The 24399-nt window shown below is 51.7% G+C and overlaps 1 protein-coding gene across 4 annotated transcripts in view; it reads left to right on the top strand.

Moving 5' to 3' along the window:
• MEGF11 (multiple EGF like domains 11) overlaps nt 1–24399 on the top strand; it is a 345128-nt gene that overhangs the window by 157350 nt on the left and 163379 nt on the right. For all 4 annotated transcript variants that reach the window (XM_032417420.1, XM_032417421.1, XM_032417423.1 and 1 more), the window contains one exon: nt 10484–10576. In XM_032417420.1, the coding sequence (XP_032273311.1) occupies nt 10484–10576 (93 nt within the window). The remainder of the gene's footprint in view (nt 1–10483; nt 10577–24399) is intronic.

Genomic DNA, 24399 nt, shown 5'->3' with positions numbered 1-24399 from the left:
GCTCTGCACTGAGCACGGAGCCCAATGCAAGGCTCCATCTCACGACCCTGAGATCATGACCTGAGCCAAAACCATGAGTCAGAGGCTCAACCGACTGCACTGCCCCAGCGCCCCCGCACCAGAGACCTTTCAGTGCCCTTGCTTGCTGACCCACTTGCTTGCCTACCCGCCCGCCCCCCCCACTCGGCCATCCACCTCCCTGCTTGCCCATGCACTCAGCTGCTGGCTACCTCTCCCAGCATCACCCTGTGAAAGCAGGGACTGTGGCCTACTTGCTGATGGTATTCCCAGCACCTAGCACAGTGTCTGGCACAGAGTAGGCGCTTAATAAATGCTTCTGGAGCCGGTGACTGCTCAGAGGGAGGGGGATGGAATAGAGGACCTTGAAAAAAAAAAAATAATAGCTCGGTCCCTATGTGCCAGGCAGTGTTCTAAGCAGTTTACTTGTATTGACGGTTTAACTTTGCAACCAAATTATAAGGTAGAGGACCATTGTCCCCATTTTAAAGATGAGAAAACTGAGGCCCAGAGAACGAAAGTAACTTGCTTGAGGTCCCAATTAGGAAGTGGCCGAACCAGGACTTGAATCCAGACAGCCTGGCTCCCAAGTCCATTCCCTGCTCTCCTCCCAGTCTTGGCCCCTGTGGGAATCTGAGTGCAGTCCTTCTGTGCACAACTCTCCGAGAGGGCACGCTGCCTCCCAAGGGGTCAAGAGCAGGCAGGAGGAATATTCTGTGCTGAGGAGTCCCATGGGCAGGACAAGGCCTGCATTTCTGCATTTTGGACTCCTCTGCATAATCCCTGCCCAGGGGGCCCAGCACACAGCACATACTGGCTAAACACTTGTCGAGTGGGTGCATGTGTGGGTGGGTATTTGCATGAATGCGCAGAGAGGGCACAGGAATAGGGAGGACACCTGGCAGCAGGTAGCCCACCCCCACCCAAGTTCACATTCCCCCCTGGAAGCATGACCAACAGTCCTTTAGGAGAGAAAGGGCCTGGCAGCCAGACTGTGGCCTCCTTTTGTTCCAGGCTTCTCTTCTCTGGAATTACAGTTTTAATTCACCAATGAGCTGAGCCTGGACCATGGATCCTCCTTGCCTGTCCCCAGTGTCCATGCTTCCAGGCTTCCCAGTGCTGCATCCCCCCTCCCTGCCTCGGTGAACAAGAAAGTCTCTTCAGGTCTCACATAGGCCTTTCTCTCATCCTTTGAGCTGGAAATGAACCTAAGAATGCTTTGGGGCCATGGTATCCCAGCTCCCCTAGGCAGTCCTAGGAAAAGGACTATTAATTACAATAGCATAAAGAACAAAAACAACCAGCAGCACTTATAACTGACCTCTGGCTATAGGTGCTTTGCATGAATCAACTCTTTTATTCTTTGCAATAACTGTCTAAGCCCACAGCCATTTTATAGATGGGGAAACTGAGGACAAGTGTTGCTTATGGACATGCAGCTAATAAGTAGCAGAACAGGGATCCAGGCTTTTAGCTGTCAAAGAATAAAATTCAGCAAAGGCACCACCAAATTAAGATGAGTGGCCATGGGCCAGCTTGGCAGATTGGGTGGGAGCAGCAAACCCCTGGTTACCTGTCCAAGTCCTGTGTGAGCCTTCCTGGTGCCCATCCCCCCCACCCCCTCTCCCTCGCCAGAGGGGAGAAGGGGGACCTGCGGGCCTATAGGCTCCAGACAAGAAGAGCTCCTGGCTCCCAATGTCCTTCCATCTTACCAGCCCTGCAGGTGAAATGCTTCCTTTCTTTTGTTCTGATTGACTATGTCTTGGAGCCAGATGTGACCACAGCAATTCAAAGCCAGTTCTAGATGTGCTGAGAGGGAGGGCCAGGTGTTTTGACTCTTCCTGGCCATGCAGGGGACTCGGGGCTGGTAGTTATAAAGGAATGAGTAATACACATCTGATGAATTATTTGGTGACTCCCCGACGTGGGCTCCTGTACCAGCCTCCTGCCACATGCCACGTGACCTTGGGTGTGGCAGAATCACTCACGCTAAGTGTGTCACTCTGGAATTGGCACTTGGGCCTGCTTGGATGTAGGTCGTTTTATTTCCAAGGAGAATCAGATGAAAGCCCGATCTGTGGTTCCTGCCAAGAATGCTAATGGAGGACTGATCAATGTACCTGGGGGCACCAGGGACACTGGGTTGGGGGGAAGCTCCAGAAGCCATGTGCTGCAGAATTCTGGGAGGCCACCGCCTCCTTTCCCTGGCTCCCTGGTCTTCTTTCGTCCTAGCTGGGGATCAGCCTGTTTGGCCGGGGAACATGGAAGTTGTCTTTATTTATCTTGACCTTTTCATGTAAGTAATTTTTATAGTTCCATTAACTAGTAAGACCATTTCAAAACTGCCAGGCAAAATATATTACCACGAACGCCTCAGGGACTTATGGGTCGTCTTGGGTGGAATGCTAATAGGAGTGAGAATTGATTCAGAGGGCTCACCATGACAGAGGGACGGCGGACGGGGTGCCTTGGTCGGGGAGGGCCAGTGTTGTCTCGGCGGTCTGTTTGCAGAGGAGACCTCAAGTCTGACCTAGACCTCTTTGCTTGATGCCAAGATGCCTGTGCTGGGTCTTGGGCTGCTTATCGGGGCTCATTCCCGGCCCAGGACTGATGCTCCAGCCTTGCATCGGTATCTCAGGATACATTTGTTCCATGGCATGCTCTGTGCCTGCGTCTGTGGAATGGGTTCTTCTCAAACTTCTCAAATCAGTAAGCCCAGAAGCCAGTGGTTGATACAGTGGAGCCCTAGACTCCCAGAGCTGGAAGGAACATTTGGATCCTGTCCTTCAACCCCTTCATTTCACCGACGGAGAAACTGAGACCCAGAGGAGGGAGGGGACTTGGCAAATCCGTGACCTATCTGGTGCTGGAACTTACTTCTCTCAACTGGGGGTCCAGGTGGTGGTGGAGCATGTGGGGAAGAGCCTGTTAGCGTCACGAAGATGTGGGCTCAAGCCTTGGCTCGGCTGCTGGGTCTGTTAGGGTCCTGGCGAGAAACAGATGGTGTGCTCACCGAGGAGAGTTTAATAGAATGATTACAGGCACCCTCCACTTATCAAAAGTTCGCCTTATGCCATTTTGCTTTAACAAAAGACTTTTACATTAGTACCTGGTTTTGCTAACAGAAAGAAATCCAAAGAGGATTTTTACTTTTATGAAAAAAGGTGAAAGTGAAAATAGTGCTCAGCGTTGGTTTTGCAGCAAGTGGTTATGAAGTCAGCACGCACCCGGAGGAGTCAGAGTGGTGCCCCAAGCTCCTTCCCCGGGAACTACATTTAGCATCTCAGCAGCAAGCCGGCATAGCTCTGAATTGTGTCTGAGCATCTGTGCTTTATCTCAATTTCATTTTGTGCATCTGTTAGTGAGAGGTGGCCTAAGGTATCAGAAAAGCCTAAGAGGTGATTTTTTGGGTCAGAATTTTTTCCTATAAATTAATGGTAATTGCCTTTTTGCTTTATGCCATTGTGGCTCACAAAGGTTTCCTAGGAACGCTCTACTTTCAGATCGGGGGAGGGATCTGTATTTATAAAGGCATGGGAAGGGATAAGGAAACCAATAGGAAATGGTAGTGCATTTAGGGCTAGCAACCAAGGAGGCCCCTTCCACGCTTGGGCTGCAAGAAGCTCCCCGCCCCCCAACCTGCCCCCGACACCTTGAGCTATAGGGGAGAAGACCACCACTACTGCCAACCCCTTGCCCTCCCATCTCCCGCTGGTATTTCCCATTGGCCAAACCCATCCAGAAGCCAGAGGGTAAGGAAGCCCATTAATGCAGTCCACGGAGGTCTGCTTCTCGGGGCACAGAAGGGCAGAGAATGATCCAGAGGGGCAGACGGCAACTCTGTATTCTTGGGGGGGGGGGAATTGGTTCTCAGTCTGTTTATACAGGAAGCTCAAATACACTGTATGTCTGTGGTATCAATATTTCATGAGAGAGAGTGATTAAGAAAAAAATGTCTAAAGTGGTTCCCAGAGGAGAAGGGGTTGATTGTGAAAACAAGGTTGAGAAATACTGATTTTGCACAGCAGCTCTGGGAATTTACACAAGTTATGTAGGCCTCCCTGTGGTTGATTCCCAACTGTAAATGGGATAGTAATCATGCCCGCCTCAAGGATGAAGGGGGGGGGGCCATGGGAATTCAGTGCCCAGCAAAGAGAAAGGACTCATCACTTGGCTTTTTCCCACCACCGTGACTGGTGTCTACCTGAGCAAGACCACCAGCTGCCACAGGAGAGGGTCACTAAATCCTCCATGGTCCTCGTCCCCAGCCCCGGGAGGACAGAAAGACTCAAATAAAGGGCCAGCTGAGTGTCTGTGGCTGCTGAAGTTTATGCGTCCCAGCTTGATGGCCCCTCGTGGCTTGGAGTGGATGCGGAGTACTGTTTTAGAAAGGAGGCTGGGCGTCAATGGGTGTTTCACCATTGGATCATACCTGGGTGTGAGTAAGTGATAGAAGAATAGAAGGGGAGAAAGGACCTTTAAAGTCCCATAGTCTGATTTCCCACCAGACCAGGAACCCTCTAGAGCAGAAGGGCCCCCTCCCCTCATAAAATATTAGAGAGTAAATATTTTAGGTTTTGCTGACCATCCATCCCCGTGGCCACGGCTCCACTCTGTCCTCGTTGTGCGAAATCAGCCCTGGTAATACATACATGAATGGGCATGGCTCTGCTCCAGCAGACCTTTATTCACAGAAAAGGCAGCTGGTGGGATTTGGCCCGAGAGCCAGTGTGCCTGCCGACCCCTCCCCTCGGGCATTTGTAGGTTCTCTGTGCTTGGCTTGAGTGTTCCCAGCGATAGGTTGCTCCCTCCCTATGGAAACAGCCCTCTGAACTGCTGAACCCATTCAGGTGTTAGGAAGTCTTGCCTTGGGTTGGGAGGCAATCTGCCCCCTAGGACCGAATGGCTCCCACTGTCCAGCTGGTTGTGATCTGCCTCCCGTCCAATACTTCCTTCTCTGGGCTAGACAGCTCCCCCACAAGTCCCAGCCTCCTTGACCCTCACGGGTCACATGTCCACACCCTCTACATCCCGAGCCTTTTCTCCTGGCTTGTTAATGTCCCTTGGAAAGGACAGACACTCAGAAGAGTCACCACCAGCCACACATGGAGTATCTGTAAGGTATGGCCCATGGGGAGATCCGGGGATATTTAAGACTCTGGATTTAGTCTCAAGGAGCTCACAGTCTAGCTGGGGAGACCAAATGAACCCGAGCTAAAGGGGGAAGTGGCAGGAGGCCAAGTGTGCTGTGTACCATCAACTGGGCCCCCTCCCACACGTACAGTGTGTCATGGGATCCAGTGGAAGGAGAGGCCTCTGGGCCAGTCAGGGGGAGCCTCATGTACATAAGGGGGCTCTGGTGGGAATATATTTTACCTCCATAGATGTGCACACTGGGTGGCTGAAGTCGTCCTAGGTTCTTGGTGGAACTGGGTGATGGAGGCTACCCCTGGCCTTGGTGACTCAGGTGACCCAGGGCCAGGGAGCCTAGTGGAAGCATTCTGAGCTTCCATCTGCTGCAAGGTGACACGGTGGAGCCAGAGTGGCCCTGGAAGTATCTAGGGGTGTCTGCAGTAGAAGGAGCTTTAAGGGTGATGTGTTACAGTGCCGGAGAGAGGAAACCACCTGCCTGGGGTCCTATGGCAGGTCGCATGGAGCCCGAACTCCCACTCAGGTCTCCTTGCCTCCTAATCCAGTGCCATTTCCAGAGGAATGGAGGACAGAGACCAGGGTCCCGTGATGTCAAGAGTACAGGTTTACTAGGCTATGGGGGGGGGGGGGCTCCTGTGGGGGCCAGGAAGTGGGACTAGGGCGATGGCAGTGATGCAGGCATTTCCTGGAGGGGGTAGGGCTGGGCAGGATGGTAGCCCCTTATGATTCTTAGCTGAATGGGACTTTGCAGATCTCATGTAGTCTGGTCTCGATTTATAGGTGAAGTTGCAGGGCCTGGAGAGGAAAGTGGGATGCTTGATACCTTTGAGATGGATGCGGGTGGTTGCCAACCCAGATCTCCTCCCACCTGTAGCTGGGCTTGTTCTGAAACCCCACAGCACCGTTGCTCAAGATCCCCAGCCACCCCGGTCCCCCATGGCCAGAAACAGCCTGAGCCAATGCGCAGGGCCCCAAGATTTGGTGACTTCTCTGTGACTGAGCTCTGAAGCCGAGCTCGGGGGAGATAGCCAGGCCCTCCCTGCATGTGCTCCAGGGTCTCTCTCCTGGAGCAGATGACTCTCTCCTTGGGACCCACCAACACTGAGACAGCTGCTTTGTTTCAGGCAGCATGAGAGCTTAAAAAGGGTGAGTAGGAAGTGGCCTCTGTCCTCCCAAATTCCAGAAATTCACAAAGGAGAGACAGGTGCTGATGTTGCTAACTCCGTCAGGGTGTACTGGGATGGCCTGTGACAGAAGTGGAGACAGCATGTGTTGGAAGTTCCGAGGCCTGGCACGTAGTAGGTGTTCAGAAAATGGTAATGTACAGGAAGCAGTGATACGTGGTAGCAGCCGTCAGCTGGCTTAGACATCAAGTCCAGACCGCATGGGGCACGCATGTGTATGTGTGTATGTGTATGTGTGTGCGTGTAAATAATCAGGGCAGCTCATGCTTACTGAGTACGTATCGTATGCTTGGCACTGGCCTTAGCATTTTACATGTATTTCATTAAATCTTTGCAACAACGCATGAGTTAAGTACTATTATTGTCCCCATTTTACAGATGAAGAAACTGAGGCACGAGAGGTTAATTTGCTTATTGTCCTCTAATTGTCATCGACACATATGGAATTTAGACTCAGGTTATCACATTGTCTCCCACCCTGGCCTCCCCCGCAGGGCTGGAGACGGGCCCACCCTCCAGCATACCATCCCCGACCAGGGTTTATCTGCAGATCCCTACAGACCTCCCCATATATCCATGTGTCTAGGGCCTCAGTGAAGGAGAGAGGGAGACAGCTAGTGTGTGGAGGCCCTCGCCTCAAGTCCGAGAATACCCTACTAAATAACAATAGCAAGACTCACACAGTACTTACTAGACCCCAGGCACCGCTCTGGGTGCTTTGTCAACTCCTATAATCCTCACACACAGCCTGAGGCCCGTCCTGTCGCTGTCCCCCCCCCCCCCCCCCCCCACTGAACAGATGGGGACTGACGTGGAGATGGTGTGAATTTGCCCGAGGTCTAGAGCTACTAAGTGGCATCTCTGGGTCTAGACCCGGCTTTCTGGCGTAGTCTTTGCTGTGCTGCTTCTCACTAGAGATACTTCCGGCACCTGGATGTTGGGAGCAGGACTGGGGCAGGAGGGTAGGTGGTGGGAAGCTGAGAGAGCAGAGGTTCAGATTGCTCAGTGGGGCGGGGAGAAGGGAGGTGGCTGGCCCTCAGTCACACTGCGGGCATGTCCCAAACAGCAGTTGGGGGGACAGCAGTGGGAAGAGGGGCTCAATGAAATGCCCCTGTTGGGAATTACAGGAGCCGGAGAAAAGGGAGGCCAGGGTGGCAGAACCCTAATTCAGCCCTTCCTGGGGGGTCGGCTGGCATGGGGGGCTGGGGTCAGAAAGGACTCAGGGGACCCGTACACCCCAGCCCTCTGCAGAGGGGCTGCCCACCTCTGGGCTAGTGCAGGGTCTGGGGTAGGAGTCAGGAACCCCAGCCCCAGGGAGGAGCTTGGGTCTCCCCTCCATTCCTCCTCAGGAGACTTTCCTTACAGCACCTGCATCCTATCCCCTCCCCACCAGGTCCATAAGCACATGGTGGCCCAGTTGCCAAATCTGGCCATCTGAGCCTCAGATATTTGCTATCAATATTTCATGCTTCAAACAGCACTGTCTAAACAACACCTATGAAATATGAATGGATTGAGGTTTTGACAAGCAAAGCACCCAGGCATAATCCCAGGGTGATAAGGAGGGGAGGGGGATAACGAGGTCTGGACGGACCACGGGGACAGCAACAACATCCCTGGAGCTAGGCCCAGGTTTTGTGGGATGGCTTGTCTCCGCACATCAGGTCACTGGGAGCCAGCATGCTGGATGCAGGGCTGAGCTGGGGGGAGGTGCTCGACAGATTGTCCTAGGGGATCCCTGGGGTTTGGGGCAGAGACCAAGGGAAAAGGTGGTGTGGAGCTTGCCCGGAGCACCCGAAGGCCCTGCCCTTCCAGCTAGGGAGAGGGCGCAGGAAATAGGCTTGTGGTCAGGTCCCTAGGGTGAGAAGGGCCAGGGAGAGGCGAGGGTTGGCCCGGTACTTCATCCTTCCTCCCTTGAGCTGTTCTGAGCCCCCTGCCCAGCCCCCCTGCAGGGCGCCCAGTGAGTTGAAGCAGCTTCTCTGGCTTCTGCCTTCAGCTCTCACCCTCCTGGGGGTCACCCACTCGCTGTCCTGGGCTGGCTCCCCTAGCTGTCGGGGCTGGGAAGGCATCCAGGTGGGTGAGAGCTGAAGGTCCGTGGTCTTGGGCACCTCTTCCCTCCCTTTACCTTCAGGAAGCTCATCCCCAAGCTCCTTCCCTCCAGGCCAGGAGACCACACTCTGTCCACGAGCTCACAAACACTCGGGCCTCCGTTTCTCCGTGCATAAAATGAAGGGGTCAGACATGATTTTCTCTGAGGTCTCTTCCAGCCCTGATAGTTGGCAGGTTCATTGTTCACTGTCTGCTCTCACTGGCCCCCAGCAGAGCCCCCGGGGATCAAGGTGTGCTGTGAGAAAGCAGTGGAGGTGTCTTGAGCTAATCTGACAAGCTGATGGGAGGGACCCAGCAGTAAACCATGCGGGGACCTCAGCCTATGGGGATGCAGATGGGGGAAAGAAGCAGCTGAGGCCAGGGCTTGGAGCTAGCTGGGCTGAGGTGCTGGCCTCTGACGGGGAGCCTGGGGATGGACATCTCGTGTCCGGTGTGTTCTGGGCACACTCACCCGTTTGAGTTTGTTTAGAACGTCCAGCAGAGCAGAAAGAGCCGGGGAAGCAGGCGTGGTCAGACGAGGTCTTACCAGCAGCTGGGTGAGCAGCTCACTGCGGCTCTAAGTGGAGCTGGTCGCCGGAGCCAGGGGCCAACCCAGTTCCCCAGCGAGAACTGGGTTAGCTGGTGGGCCCCCTGCCACTCCCCGAAGCTCCGGGGCGGTGGAAAACTTCACAGACCAGAACCTTCCCTGAGAGCCACCTGTCCAAATGCGAAGGACATGGGTGCTGGGGCCCTCCCCTGATATACCACAGCGAGGCCTGGAGAGGGCAGGCTGACTGCAGACCACTGCCCAGTCGGGCATCTGACATGGCTCTTCTGGGTGCCTTTGCACGGGGGCTCGGGCAAGGCCAAGTCAATAGCTTCACCATCAGCATCACACCAACCATAAAATGGGCTTTGCTGTCTAACGTGACCATGGCCTCTAGGTGGGTGTTCAGACCAGGCAGTGGACATGGGAGTAGAGTGGGTGTTTGGAGGTCAGTGGTTGTCTGTCAGGACTCAGGACTGGGGGCCGCCTGTTGCCCCCCACCCAGGCCAGTTCCAGGCGGAGAGAAGGTCTCTCATTGCTTGTCAGAGAAAAGCCCTTCATCTAGATCCTGTCTAAGAAATTGACAGGGTCGATGGTAGTTGCTGATTTCCCGAGCTTACAAAATTGGCCTGGGTGGCAAAATGGGGGTTTTCTCTAATCCTTCACTGATAGATTAGATGGTGGGGCAGACCTCTCAGGAGTAGAGGACGACCTTGAGAACGTGTAGATGTCAAAGGAAGAGAGAAATAATCCCCCTTCCTCAAACTGCTGCCAGTAAGCCTTCTCGGAGCTGGAGGAAGTAGATGGAAACTTTGCCACCGCTGCCTCCCGGCTCAGGAGGCTATAGCGTTTGACTGCGTGATAAGAAATTGCCAGGCACTTTCTAATTACAATTATCATCATCGTAGATGTCTCTCTTAATTACTTTCTTATAATTAGCTGTTGCTTTTTCCTCAGCATTTGTGTACTTTGCAGATTTGCTGACATTTGAGAACCCCAAAATAGGGGCATTTGGGGAGGAGACCAGAAAGGTGGGGGAAACGGGAGAGGAACCTGTTCTTTGCAGGCAACCTGATAAATTTCGGGGCCTTTGTAGAAGGAAACCGGGAAAAGCAAAAGATGGACATGACAGGTCACTTCCTGAGCTCGTGGGAAAGAGAGCAGGAGTGTGGATTTAGGGCTGGGGTTTGTGGAGGGTCTCCAAGTGTTAAGTCTTGGAGAGAATGTTCTTGAAAAGCTAAGGCTGCCCTTTCTTGGGCTTGGGTTTCCTTTTAGGAAATGAGGCTGGGATGAAGCACACTCTTGTTGGATCCATTTCAGAGTTAATTAAATGATGCGGGTCAGGAGTAGCTTGATTTTCCCCAAAGCCAGTGATGCATTCTGAGCAGTCCTGGGCCCCAGGGGATCATTACAAAGTGGTTTATGCTCTTTGACCAGATGGTTGGTTTTCACTGTCTGTTCCTGTGCTTCCTCTCTCTCTGCCGGCCCCCTGCAGCCCTGTGTACGGAGGAGTGTGTGCATGGCCGCTGTGTTTCCCCGGACACCTGCCACTGTGAGCCCGGCTGGGGAGGGCCCGACTGTTCCAGCGGTGAGTCTGGGGTCTTTGGGGGCCAGGAGGTCCCTTGGCTGTGGCTTGGGGTGGGGGGGGGCGTGCCATGTACATTCTGAATTCTTTGTGTTGGCCTGGGGCAGCCCAGGTGGGTGTGGACATTAGGGAGGAGGCATCCCTGCATTTACATAGTGATACTTGGGGTGGAAGCCTCCAGGGGCATGGGGAGTCATGGTTTGTGGGGGTCTGGAGGAGCATTGTGCATTGCATTTGTTGGGAACTGTGGAGTATTTGTACAACTCTGACTTGATGAAACACTTCTGGATATGGTCTTTTAAGGGTCAAAGTGAAATTGAGATGCTCTTGGGACCGACGGACAGGGCCAGAGACTGCTGCCACCCATAGCAGCATGGGGCATCGCATCTGCCGTGGGGCTGGCCACCGAGAGGGTGGGGTGCACCTAGCAGCTGCTCGGGGAATTCTCTGCCAAGAACCCAGCTGAAGACAACTCTTGCTCTTCTGACTCATTTCCCCTAAATGCTCACAGATGAACGTCTTTCCACTGGCACATTTTGCAGTCAATGGTTGGTCAACATTATGGTTTTATGGGATTTTCAATTAGGCTTTGATTAGTGTTGAAGCCCAGTTTTCTTCCTGCTTTGAGCTGGGGTAGAGCGTCTTTTTTATTGTGACTTGAGTAGATAACATATCTAAGCTGACCTATTGGGGTCTAACCCCCAGCATTTACCCATCTTTGGGAGCCACGTCTCTGTTTCCAGTCCCAACGTAACTGTGATGGTTATGAAAACTTGAAGAAGGGAATGGTGGGTCCATGGTGGTCTAGTGTGGTGCTCTTGCCCTTTTCCGCTGTCTCTGCTGGGGTGGAAACATCTAGTTATGGTGCTTTTTCCCAAGGGCCTTGACCGGAGCTTCCCTGTCTACCCATTACATGAGAACATACCCCCCAGCAAGGCTATTGGATGTGGTTTTGTTTTGAGCCTGGGAGGTTATCTTGGCTCGAGGAGTCTGGGATTTGTTTTGGGGGACTCGGGAAATTCTTCGATGCACTGGGGCCTCAGTAGCCTCTGCCTCCCACCTGTTTCACTGCTTTGAGGTGGGCCACGCTGAGCAACGGGGCCAGGGATTCCTCCAGACATCGAAAAGTAAACTTGAGGGAGGTAAGGGAATGTGTTGCACCAGTCTTTCTGTGGACTACAGGAAACACGTGGGCTAGAATGTTCAAGAGCTTGTCCTCCCTCACCTCCCATCCATGTTTTGTGTTATGTAACTTTGCTCACCACGAATGCTTGACGGAGAACTGACTTGGATTAGGGGGGCCTTGCAGGGACAGGTCTGCTTGCTGCGTGCTGGATTATAATGTCAAGGGCAGCCTGTTGGAGGTTAGAAATACAGCCTGAGTCTCGGGGGCCCTGAGTGCATATAAACCACCGATCAGTGCAAGTGCGTGTGGTGCTCTCTCTATGCTAGACTGTGCCAGGCCTGGGGTGGGCCCTGGAGGGTCTTTTCGACATGGTCTGTGTCTTTCAGGGTTTCCCTTCTGTGAAAGAAATGGAATGAAGGTGGCACTCGATTGAGCAGGACTGGGCAGTTTAGAGTAAATCTTGCCCCTAGAGTGAGTTTACCAAACAGACAGGGAAATGGCCTTGCTAGCTGCCAGTATAACACGGGACTGCCTAATTTCCCCCACCCCCAATTCAGCCTTCAGACTCAGTGGTGAGCTGTTTCCTGAATTAAATCCATTTTCATGGGCTGAAGAGCCACCATCCCTAAGTCGACTCAAAGGCATGTACTACTGAACCCATAGGAAGTCCCGAAAGATGGGTTCCAACCCTCTGCCGGAACCAGCATTGAATGAAAGGAATTCATAAACTCTCCCATTCAAAATCATTCAGAGCACCAAAAGCTTAGGTGTCACCAAGAGCCTTCCCACTTCTGCGTGAGTCCCTCCATTCACAAGGAGCTCACTGCCTCTTGTGAAAGTATGTCCTGACTGTTGGAAAGCTTCTCCTTCTATTAAGTGGAAATCTGTCTCAAGGATTCACCAGTTGGTTCTTACTCATGATAAAGTCCAGAGCAGGTTGATGGATCGCCATGACTCTCCTCACCATGTCTGGAATTTCTCCCAAGGAGATCAGTGGACGAGGCCATGGACTGGGTACAGGAAGATGTTCATCAAAAAGTAGTTGATAATAACCACTGGGGCTGCATAGAAGAAACCGGGGTCCCCTTCCACGGCTCAGCCCTTTGGGTATTAGAAGACAGCGATCACTTCCTTCCCCAAGTTTTTATTCTCTAAGCTCCTTTGTTTCTCGCTTGATGTGGTCTGATCTGCCTTCCCCATCTGGTTCCTCTGCGTTGGCTGGTGGCCTTTAGTCCTCTTAAACTATCATTCCTAGGTATGACCACACAACTGTAGGCTGGTATGGAAAAATAGTAATAGAAGTAGATACTGTTTATTGAATTTTATGATGCACTAGGCACTCCAGTTACCTTCTCACTTAATCTCCACAACAACCCTATGGAATAGGAATTATTAGCCCCATTTACAGATGAGAACAAACTTTGCGCAGACACACAGCTAGTAAATGGTGAAACTGGGACTGTCCACCAAGCAAACACCTGAGTCCCAAACCTGACCTCTTAATGATCACGTTCTTCCTCTAGATGTTCAACCTCTATTCGTACAGCCTAAGGTTAAAATAGGTCTTTGATGAGAAGACTCTGTTGCTCACAGGAGAAAGAAGGATCCGCTTGGAATATGTGGTCCCGAGATCCTATTGTGGAGGTAGATGAATCAGCCACATAAACTGTGACCAGGGGTAGTCCAAGCAATTTGAGCCTGCTTGCTAGCGTGCCGCCGGATGCTGTCTGCTTGAGTGTGCCTTAGGGTCTTTGGGGCCCGTGCCCGTGGGGATGGGTGTCCTGGTCCATGCAGTGTGTACCTCTGGAGATTTCTGAATGGGAGCTCCCCATGTACATGTCTATACATATGATCCCCTTGCAGGGAAGCTTGGATTTTTGTTTAAAAAAGCATCATTGTTGTTGTTTTTCTGATTCTAAAATCACGCCTGTTCATGTTAAAAAGAAACTCCAAACCACACCAGAATCCTACAAAAAGGTTAGAAACACACACACACACACACACGCATCTGGGTGGTTGCCCTCCCTGTCACTTCTCTACATATTTGCACTGAGAGCTACGTCTGGATACAGCTTTTATGAATTAGATCATGTCTAGTGCTGTTCTGCAACTTGCTTTTTAAATTTAACTTTATGTCATGCACTGATACCTTTGTCAATAAACATGAATCTCCCTTTAAATTTTTTAAGACCTTTATAGAGTTTTCTTCTGTGTATTACCAGAGGTATTTGACCGGTCTCTTGTTGATGGGCTTTTAAGTTGTTTGGGGGGTTTTCACTATTGTAAGGCCCCACCATCCTGTATTCAGGGTCCTTGGGGCTTGTTGATTTCAGAATTTCAATTTTTTTCAGAGTTTAGAAACGTGTGTGGTGACTGTACATATATGACGTATTACCCCCAGAGGGGTCTGGGCAGCACCCTGGGATGAGACATAGTAATATTTCTGAATAGGACTAATCCCATCTAGTGACATCAAGGCAACGCATAACCATGAATCAGTTCCATGAAGATCTGGCCTCTAAATGAATTTTGGTGCTGAACTTTAAAGCAATTTTTCTTTTGGGCTTTTTAGGGATTTTTGGATTGTGGGCAAGGGACTGTAGCCCTGTGTAAAAAAAAAAAATGCTACAGTGATTCTTCTCGTGCATGTATCTTTGCCCATTTGTCCCGATTTCTTCCTAGGATACATTCCTGGAAGAAGCAAGGAGGGTTATAAAGATCCATCATTCCTACCGCCTGCCCTGCTCTGCCCTTCGTGGCTGCCGAGGGATTTATGACTCTGACAGTTGTGAAGGGGACAGATCTAGTCCTGGGGTGGGGTGGGAGAATTTTCCTTCTTTTCCAGACTGACAACCCCATAGCCTAATTTCCTTAAGGCCTGGACTAAATTCTTTCTGCTCCATAAAGAGAGGTGATGCTGGGCGCCTGGGTGGCTCAGTTGGTTAAGCGACTGCCTTCGGCTCAGGTCATGATCCTGGAGTCCCAGGATCGAGTCCCGCATCGGGCTCCCTGCTCGGCAGGGAGTCTGCTTCTCCCTCTGACCCTCCTCCCTCTCATGCTTTCTGTCTCTCATTCTCTCTCTCAAATAAATAAATAAAATCTTTAAAAAAAAAAAAAGAGAGGTGATGCTGATTTGCCTGGCAAACAGGCACATGAGTTATTGTGGATAATTCCGAGGTGTCAGAAGGACTGATACAGGGAAGTGCAGTGCTGCATGCTTGGTCATAAACCTCCATCCCATATAATAACGAGGAGTAAAAGGATGAAATGTCAGTTTACACTGAATAAAGACGACAGAGTGACTGTTATTAAATTGCACTAATCTCACAAGTGGAGATAAAAAGAAAAAAAGTTTTCCTGTATTGAATATCTAGCTTTTTAAAGTAATTAGGAATATTAAAGCACTGACAATGATTGAGATAGAAACATTATTCATAACTTTTATTTCCGCACTGGGCACTGATCCAGTATATTTCATTTATGAGGTTTCAGCTGTAAGGAGAAGGATGTGAGCCAATTCCTAAATTAAATATGCCCTGTTAACTTTTATAAATGATACCCAAGAATCAACTTGGAAATTTAAGCCTTCATTGTATTATTTAATTATTGTGTTTCCTGGGTCCTGCTTCTCGGCCTCCCATCCCGTGGTGCTTTGTGGTTTGGTTTCGGGGCTCTTGCGTGATGTTTTGGGTTGGGGTAGACATGAGAGAGAAGCCCGCCCCTCCACCTCCCCACCGTTCCCCACCCCCCATTCTTAGATTCCACTGAACGTGTTTCATCCATGTGCACAGACCAAGTGCAGGACAGTAAGAGCTCCCTCACGACTCAGTGTCTCACTGTCTGACGCCGCCGCCACCCCATGCCGGCACAAGGCAGGACTGCAGTCCCCAAGTAATGAAGGCAGCGGGACCTGTGTTGGGCCACCACCAAGAGTAGCTCCTGCCAAATCAAATGTGTTCTTATCTTGAATGGTGTGTGGGACCCCTGGCTGACTTGGCTTTCAGTTATCCTTGCAGATTAAAATAAAACATTTACCAGCTCAGAAATCTGCCCATACTCCCAAACTAGCCTGGGACGCTTTAGGTCAGTGCTTTTCAAACTAAGGTATGGGCTTATTAGAGTTGTGTATGTGTGTGATAAAAGATACGTAACATAAAATTTACCCTATTTTAACAATTTTTTAAAAACGATTTTATTTATTAACTTGAGAGAGAGCGTGTGTGCACAAACGGGGGGAGGAGGGACAGAAGGAGAAGCAGACCCCCCGCTGAGCAAGGAGCCGGCCCAGGACCCTGGGGGATCATGACCTGAGCCGAAGGCAGATGCTTGACTGACTGAGCCACCCAGGCGCCCCCCATTTTAACCATTTTTAAATGTACAGGTCTGTGGCATTAAGTACATTCACATTATTGCACAATCATCATTATTATCCATCTCCAGAACTTTTTCATCTTCCCCAAATGAAGCTCTGTACCCATTAAACACTAGCTCCCACTCTCCCCTCCCTTTAGCCATAGCAGCCACATTCTATTTTCCGTCTCTAAGAATTTGCTCATTCTAGGTAGCTCATATAATATCTGTCTTTCTGTGGCTGGCTTATTTCACTTAGCATAATGTCTTCAGGGTTCATCCATACGGTAGCATGTGTCAGAACTTCTTTGCTTTATAAGGCTGGATAATATTCCATTGTCTGTAGATACCTCATTTTGTTTATCTGTTCATCCATCAGTGGACACGTGGGTTGCTTTCACCTTTTGACTGTGGTGAGTAATGCTGCTAGAACACAGGTATACGGATAGCTTTTTTGCTTTCACTTCTTTGTGATCGCTGATCCAGAAGTGGATTGCTGGATCATATGACAATTCTACGTTTAATTTTTTGAGGAATCATCATACCTCATTCCACAGCATCTGTACCATTTTACATTCCCACCAGCAATGCCCAAGGGTTCCACTTTCTTCACATCCTTGCCAACACTTGTTATTTTCTGTGGTTTTTTTTCTGATTAAACAACAACAAAAATCCCTGTGGGTGTAAAGTGGTATCTCATTGCCGTTTTGATTTGCATTTCCCTAATTAGTGATGCCAAGCATCTTTTCATGTGCTTATTGACTATTTGTAGATCTTCTTTGGAAAAATGTCTACTCAAGTCCTTTGCCTGTTTTTTAATTGGGTTGTTTGTTTGTTGTTGACTTGTAAGAGTTCTTTATTCTGGATATTAATCCCTTATAGGATATATGATTTGAAAACATTTTCTCTCATTCCATGGGTTGCCTTTTTGCTCTGTTAATTGGGGTCCTTTCATGCACAAAATTTCTAATTTTGATGAAGTCCAATTTATTTATTTTTTCTTTTGTTGCCTGTGCTGTTGGTGTCCTATTGAAGAAATCATTGCCAAATCCAATGTCATGAAGCTTTTCCTCTATGTTTTGTCTAAGAATGTTATCATTCTAGCTCTTGCAGTAAGGTTTTGATCCATCTTGAGTTAATTTTTGCATATGGTATAAGGAAGGGGGCCAACTTAGGTTTCCTTGTACGTGGATATCAAATTTTCTGAGCACCATTTGTTGAAAAGACTTTTGCTAAAGATTTTTGAAGCTGTGTAGTTTAATTTTTCGCCATGCAATGGTACATTAGTTATCTGATAAGTAATTTTAAACATTGCTCCTTATGTTAAAACAAATAAAGATTGATTATAGAATTAAATGCAGAATTGGCATGCTTTAAAAAAACCCCAAAAATGTGATTATTTGAGCCTTTGGTGGACCTTTTGGAGCTATGCCACCAGACCTCCCTGGGGGTGGGGCTAATTTAGGGGTAAAGTTTGGGAAGCAGTAGAAAAGGCAAGAAGTCCATAACCAGAAGTAGACCTCCCAGTGCTGGTGACTGTTTGCAAGGATGGTTGAAAGCGAGATCAGGCCCTGAACCCCTTTCCCCACTGCATTCTTGGGCACTCTATCTTTCCTCCAACATGCTGGGCTATCTGCGGTTCCCCCACTGTCTGTGTCTGGGCTCCTTGGCTCTGGATTGGCATAAAGCCTCTGGCCCAGCCCACAATATCTCGTCTTGGGTGTTTCAGGGTCTCTGCATTTTCCGCAGTGCTCAGTGCTGGCCCTCCACAGCTGTGAGTCATATGAATCTCGCATTGCTGTTTTCTTGAAGATCTCTTCACATATCTTTCATTGAGCCACCAATTCCTGGAATAGAGTATCAGAAAGTATGGCCTGGGATCCTGGAACCAAATCTGAGATCTCATGATTTAACCTGAAACCACTGAACCAAGAGCTAGGAGGGACCATAGAAATTGTTGGGTCTGCTTCCATTTTACAGATGGGCAAACTGGGTCCTGAGAAAGGAAACTGCTTCTGGGGTGACCCAGGGAGGTCGTGGCAGAGCTGTGACTTGATCCCAGATCTCCTGACTCCCATTCCTTTTGTCTCCCACCAGTTGCTTTAGGAGTTCAGGACTAGAGTTATCTTAGAGGCAGATGGATCTCATTATACCAAAACAAATAGGCCAAGTTGTTCTATAGACTTTTGTGCCGATGACCTAAAGGTTCCCGACCTTCCTGGTTCCTTCTTAGCCTAGGCCTAGAGCAGACACTCCTGACCACAGGTCAGACCAGGGCACTGGGATTAGAAATTTCCAGAAGGGCCAGCCCTGTATGGCTTGAAAAGTACATCAGGGAAGAGTTCCCACCTCAAGGGGCCCCTGGACACACTTCTCACTGATGAACATGGATACATCGCAGTCTAGCAGCACAGAACATGAGGGCAAAGCAAAAGTACAGGATGTGGGCCGGGGTTCCTGCTTCCTGGGGCAGGTGAGGGGGGCCCAGAAGGACATGGGCAGGGCCTGATGGGGGAGCAAGTGGGCCCAGCCACATAGGTCTGCTGGCAAGGGCCACAGCCAAAACTTAGGGGCTCCTCCTCAGTGATGGATGAGGTAAGGAGCCCAAGTGTGAGTAGTGGGAGAGGAGAAGGAAGCGTGAGGGGCCACAGGGTCTGAGGAGGAAGGTGAATGGGGATTCCTGCTCTCACCGTGCACAGAAGCCCCACACAGACCATCTCATTTCTTCTGCTGGCGGCTTAGAGAGGTCATGTGTGTTACTTCCATTTCACAAAGAAACCAGGGAAGTAGAGTAACATCTGATCTTCACCCAGCTAACGAGGGGCAGATCTAGGATTAGAACCCAGAACTGTGTTTTTCCCACAGCTCCCTACTGCTCCAAAGAAATGGAAGTCCTGTGTCATAAAATACAGGAAAGTTGGCTTCAGGTCAGACCTCTGCCTGGGTGACCCTAGCTAAGTCCTAAGTCCTTCCCTCTCTGTGAGCCTCACTTTTCTCCTCAGTAAAATGGGAAGTTGGGCGTGGATATTCCACTCTTAAATCCCATGATGCTCTGTTTCTGGGAAGTCACAATCCAGCATCACCTAATCAAGGGCCCCTGTGGCCTTCCCCCTGACCTCTGGGAAGGGAGTCTCCTCTCCCCTGCCCCCATGCACGGCCCTCCTGTGATTCTCTCTCCTCATTCTGGGACGTGGGAAAGGAGTGGGGAGGAGGACAGCCATGGGTGGGGGCAGCCGCATGACTCACATCCTTGCCTCCCCCGGCGGGGCTGGTGATGGTGGGGGTTTCTGGAGAGCCCTTGGCCGCCTCAGCTGGGAGGGGGTGTATGGAGGGGCGTCGTGCCACCAGGGAGGCTGCAGCTTCCCGGCTGTGTTTTCACTACGCTGAGCCTGCTGTCAAGGTTAAAGCAACTTCAGATGAATCACCACAAAGCAATTACACTTGCTCTGCCCAGCCCGCGGCCCCTCGCGGAACCGCCTGGGCCGCCTTCTGCCGGCATCTGGTGCGCCTGTGGGCCTCCCCGGGACAGTGGGCTCCGTGTCAGCAGCGCACACTGGGGTGCAGTCACCGTGACGGGAACAGAAGGGAGAGGCGGATGCGGCAGCAAAGGCGTTTTCAAGGTCTGTGCGTAAGAGGAGCTGCTATTCACCCCAGAATTCTAATTTTGAACAGAAAAGAAGTCAGCAGCCAGGGCCCCAGGCCCCACTGGCTCCACGTTCTCTGTCCCTTGAGTTCCACTTAATGCACATTGCTGAGCCCTTCTCAGAGGACAGCACTGCCCCAGGGGTCCAGGGCTGAAGCGGGGCGGGCTTTAGGGACGTGCAGGGCATAGCCCCCATCCTCAGGGGACTCGGAGCAGAAGCCAGAACTACTAGCACAGAGACGAGGGAGGTGGAGGAGTCCAGCGAGAGAGAAGGCTCTGGCTTTCATGGGCGGGGGCACCTGGCCGGCTCAGGAAAGCCCTCGGGGGAGGTGCAGGAAGGAAGGGTGTGTGCCGTGCTCCCATCTTAGATGAAGAAACTGAGGCCCAGAGAGGTGAAGTGATGACCTGAGGTCCCGCAGCTGGTGAGCGTCAGGTGGGTGTGCCTGGCTCTTTGTCCACAGGCCACAGGGATAAGAAAGGCGAGAACCAACTCACTTGTGAGGAGCCTATGGTGGAGGCCAAAAGAGACCTCAACCCAGTTGCTGCCCGAGTCCTGGGGGGCTGGGGGCTTCAGGGGAAGGACGGCAAGAAGGCGGATTTGCCCTTGGCTGTCGCCTTCCCCCAGCCCCTGCCTCGCTCCTTTTAAGACCCCCCACCCCACCCCCCAGCCTTGGCTGTGTTCTAGAAGCTAGTGAAGAGGTTTATTTCCTCCTTCCAGAGTTTCTTCCTCTCCTGAGGTGCCTCTCAGGAGAAATGGGGGGTGAGAAGCAGGTGCTCGGGTGCTCTGCCCTCATGGGGGTCCAGACCGTTGTGTGGGTGAGGATGAGGCTGGGTGGGGGGCAGCCTGTGGAGATCCCGAAACACGAGCGTGAGGACAGCTGGTCTCCCCGCCCCATCTCTAGCCCAGGACTGGCTCTTGGTCCTGGGATGGCACCCGCCATGAAAGGAAGGGAAACCTAAGGGCCTCCTTCCCAGGTCCAAGGGAGGTAGGCCATGGGGGCAGAAGGGGACATGGGGCTACTGCTTCTCTGGGGCCTTGAGGGAGGGCAGCCCATCAGCTTCACCCCTCCCCCCGTGCCCCTGTGCCTCTCACACCAGGGGAGGTATTGGGACCAGGCCCATCCGAGCAGGATCAAGGGTCAGGAAGGCCTGTGTGGCCTCTCCTAAAAGTCGGTTTTTGTTTGAGAGTTCCAGAAACGGGGTCGCCTGGAGCCTGTGTGAGCTGCGCGTTCGAGGGGGCTGTCGGGGTGGGGGGGAGGCATGTTCAGCCAGACTCAGCTCCGGCCATCTGCTCCCTGAGAACAAAATTAATAAATAAGTGACACACAGGGAGTCTCACGAACCAGGGGAGAGGGAGGAGGGTGGGAGAACCCGCGGAGATTGTGACAAAAGCAGAATGGAACGGCAGCAGCCAAGCTGGGCTCTTCGTGTGGGGCTGGCAGGCAGGGCCGCCACCCCTCCCCGGCCCCACTCAGGCATGAAAAGGACAGTGTGCCCACCCCCGACACACACACACACACACGAACGCGCACATGTAAGCACACGGCCTCGCTTCCAGGAGGGGCGCGTGGGCTGTGTCTCCATGGGAAACCGCCCCTCCTGGAAGGGATGCATGGACTCTGCCATCTTGGCCCCAGCAGCCTAGAGAACTATCTAGAACTCTGACCAGGAAGGGGAGAGGGGGGGCATCGCCTCTGGGGCAGCCCGGCCCTGCAGCGTGCTGGGCACCCCTGGAGATGGGGGTTCGATCTCACTTCACCCTCCTGCTGCCCAACGAGGTGGGGATGACGGCCCTTGTGCCGCAGGTGAGGGAGCTAAGGCCACTCAGCTGCCCCAGTGTGTGCGCTCTCCACTCAGGAGTGTTTCCACCCCGGTGTGGGGCTCTGGAAGAGGAGGCATTTGAGGCTGAAAGGGAGGCTGGTCTGGCCTTTGCTCTCGCTTAGACTTCTGTCCTAACTCACATCAGCTCTTACTATACATGCCGTCCTATTCATTATTCATGATTATTCATGATTACCCCCATCTTTCAGGAGGGAGCAGAGACTCGGGGAGGTTGAGTAACTGGCCTGAGGGCACTAAGTGTCAGAGTCAGGATTTGAACCCAGGCAGTTGGTTTCTGGAGACCACAATTACAACTCAGGTTCACACGTCTTTATAGGGCTCCCTGGCTTCCCTCTCCAACCCCTCCCACACTTGGGAGGTAGGGAGGGAAGAAGAGCGCACTGGGCCCTGTCTCTTTCCTGCTCCCCTTTGCCTGCCAGGAAGTGCCCCCTGCTCCTTGGCCCGGCCTATAAGGCTCCTCTGGGTCTGATGTCTGCCTAGTTTCTAGCCTCATTTCCCATCACTCCACACCCCCCACCCCGCCTCACCTTCCTTTATCCACTGACCCATGCTCTTTTGCTCCTTGACGGTCTACACATGGCCAGTGTGGTCCACGCCACCCCGGGGGAATTAGTGTTTGATTGCATGTTTGCTAGCCTCTCAGCCCCCACCCCCTGCGACCTTCCCCATGGCATAGCCCAGGTCTTGTCTCTGTGATGCCGGGGCCCTGCATGCCACAGGCACATGGGGGGCACGCAGCACAGTGCTAAATGGGATCCAGTGCATTCACGCTCTCATTTTATCATGTTTTGTTCCTCTGGATGATGATCTCATGGTGGTACTAGGACTAGGGAAGAGTATGGGGCTCCGGGCTGGCTGCTTGGGAGAATTCAAAGCCACGTCCCTTGATCTTTCAAAAGTTTTCACCTACCAGTGTGTCCCCGGCGCATGTTCCCAAGGATGGTGATGTGAGGCCAGGAGTCAGGTTGGTCCTTCAGAAGAAGCAGAGATCATGGCTAGCTGGGAAAGTGGGAAAGATGCCAAGAAGACATTGGAACCAGAGCTCAAAGAAGGATGAGATTTGCAGTTTCGGCAGTCCGGTACGGAAAGAGAGGGCATTCCAGGCAGACAGACGCGCCTAAGTCACAGTACCGCCTGGTGAGCAGGTTTCTGTGGCTGCTGCAGAGGCTGACTGGGGTGGAAGAGTGGGAGCCAGGCTAGGTGCCGTGGTGCTCTGACACCGACAGCCCGAGGAGCTCGGACACTATTCCACGGGCCTTGGGGAGCCCCCGAAGGCTCACATTTCATCAGCCGAGTCTATTGTTTCCTGGTGGGGCAACCTCTGAACTCTTCCTTCTCCCAACTATCCTGTGACCAGGTCTGGGCCTTGGTCTGGGAACAGAGAACACGCTGGAGGCTCTGATTGGCCCTCCAGTCCTGGCTAAGCCCCCAGGACAGCTGGGCCATGCTCTCCTTCCCCTGTCCCCGACTGGAGGCCACTGAAGAACATATGGCAGGCTAACTTGGCATGGTGTGGGGAGCAGATTGGATGGGGAGCGGGGGAGACCGCCATGACTAAGAGTTGGTGAATGGATCTGGGCCAGGGGTGACCCACACAGGCCAGGTTGGATGTATTCTGATACCCTTCTGCCTCCTTGGCCAGATTGGGGAAGACAGATCTGATGGCCCATGGGATGTCCAGGCAGAGCGCCTGAAACAGCCTTATTGGCCTCCAGGATCTCTGACTCCCAGCCTGCCTGTCAGGGGCAGCCCTACCCTCCACCTCTCATCCTCAGACACCAGGGGGGTCCCCAGGCGGGTAGCAACTGCCCAACAGGGCTGCAGCAGCAGAGGCAGCAGCCGAACTGGGGAATCTGTCACCCTCTAATAAGGAAAGCCCATTTTGGCAGGCTGGGTAATAGACCTCAGATTGAATAATTAATAAAGTTATAAAAATATGTCTACTATATGGCCAGAATAATTCAGCCCAATTAGAAGCAATTATTTCTTGCAGTTATGCCACTTGGTATATTTTACGAACAGCTGCAGCAGGATTCCCAGCTTTGGCTGCCTGCTTGAGAGGCCCTGTTGACACCAAATTTCCCCTAGGGCATTTTCCAGATGAGGAGCATCCACCCATCCATTCATCCATCCATCCTTTTAACTATGTATCAGTTTATCTCTGAATCTGTCCAGCATTCCATCCGACCATTCATCTATCCATCCCTTCATCCATTCCTCCGTCCATCTGTCCATCTGTGCATGCGTCCATTTGTTCATTCATCCATTTGTCCATTCATTCAGCAGATGCTTCTTGAGCCCCTTCCTTGTGCCAGACACGGTGCTGAGTCTTGAAATGTGGAGACAAGTAAGACCCTGCCCCTGTCCCTGCCCCAGGATCCCCCAGCCCAAGCAAGTGGACCTTGGATTAATGCAAGCTGTCATTCCCGTTCCTGTTCTGAGGTCGTACTGAATAGGGTTTTTGTCCTTCATCTCTCTTTGTATCCCAGCGATACATATAGAGATATTTGGACTTAAACCTGACTTGTGTTAAGTAATAGGTTCCTTCCCAATATGGTCAGCTTGTTCCCCTATATCTGAGGGCTTGGGGATCTGGCTTCAAACTACCCACTGCTCTGGGTCCCAACCCTTTATCAGGTGGAGGTCAGGAGATGTGGGATCCAGCTCCACCCTGGCCCCTGCTTTCAATGTGATCTGGACAAGACATTTACTTTTTGTTGGTTCACCTGTAAAGTATGAAGAATCAGTGTGCTACTGGGATCTCACAGGGATGACCAAAGTTAAGATGCTTGGGGCCACCTGTTGGAGACCCCAATTTGCTCTCTGGAACACTGAACATAAGTTGAATTCTGAGTTAAACCGACT

This window comes from Phoca vitulina, unplaced genomic scaffold (genome assembly GCF_004348235.1).
Source record: "Phoca vitulina isolate PV1807 unplaced genomic scaffold, GSC_HSeal_1.0 scaffold20, whole genome shotgun sequence".
Taxonomy (NCBI): domain Eukaryota; kingdom Metazoa; phylum Chordata; class Mammalia; order Carnivora; family Phocidae; genus Phoca; species Phoca vitulina.
The sequence above is the reverse complement of the archived record's forward strand: the minus strand, read 5'-3'. Positions and strand labels throughout refer to the sequence as shown.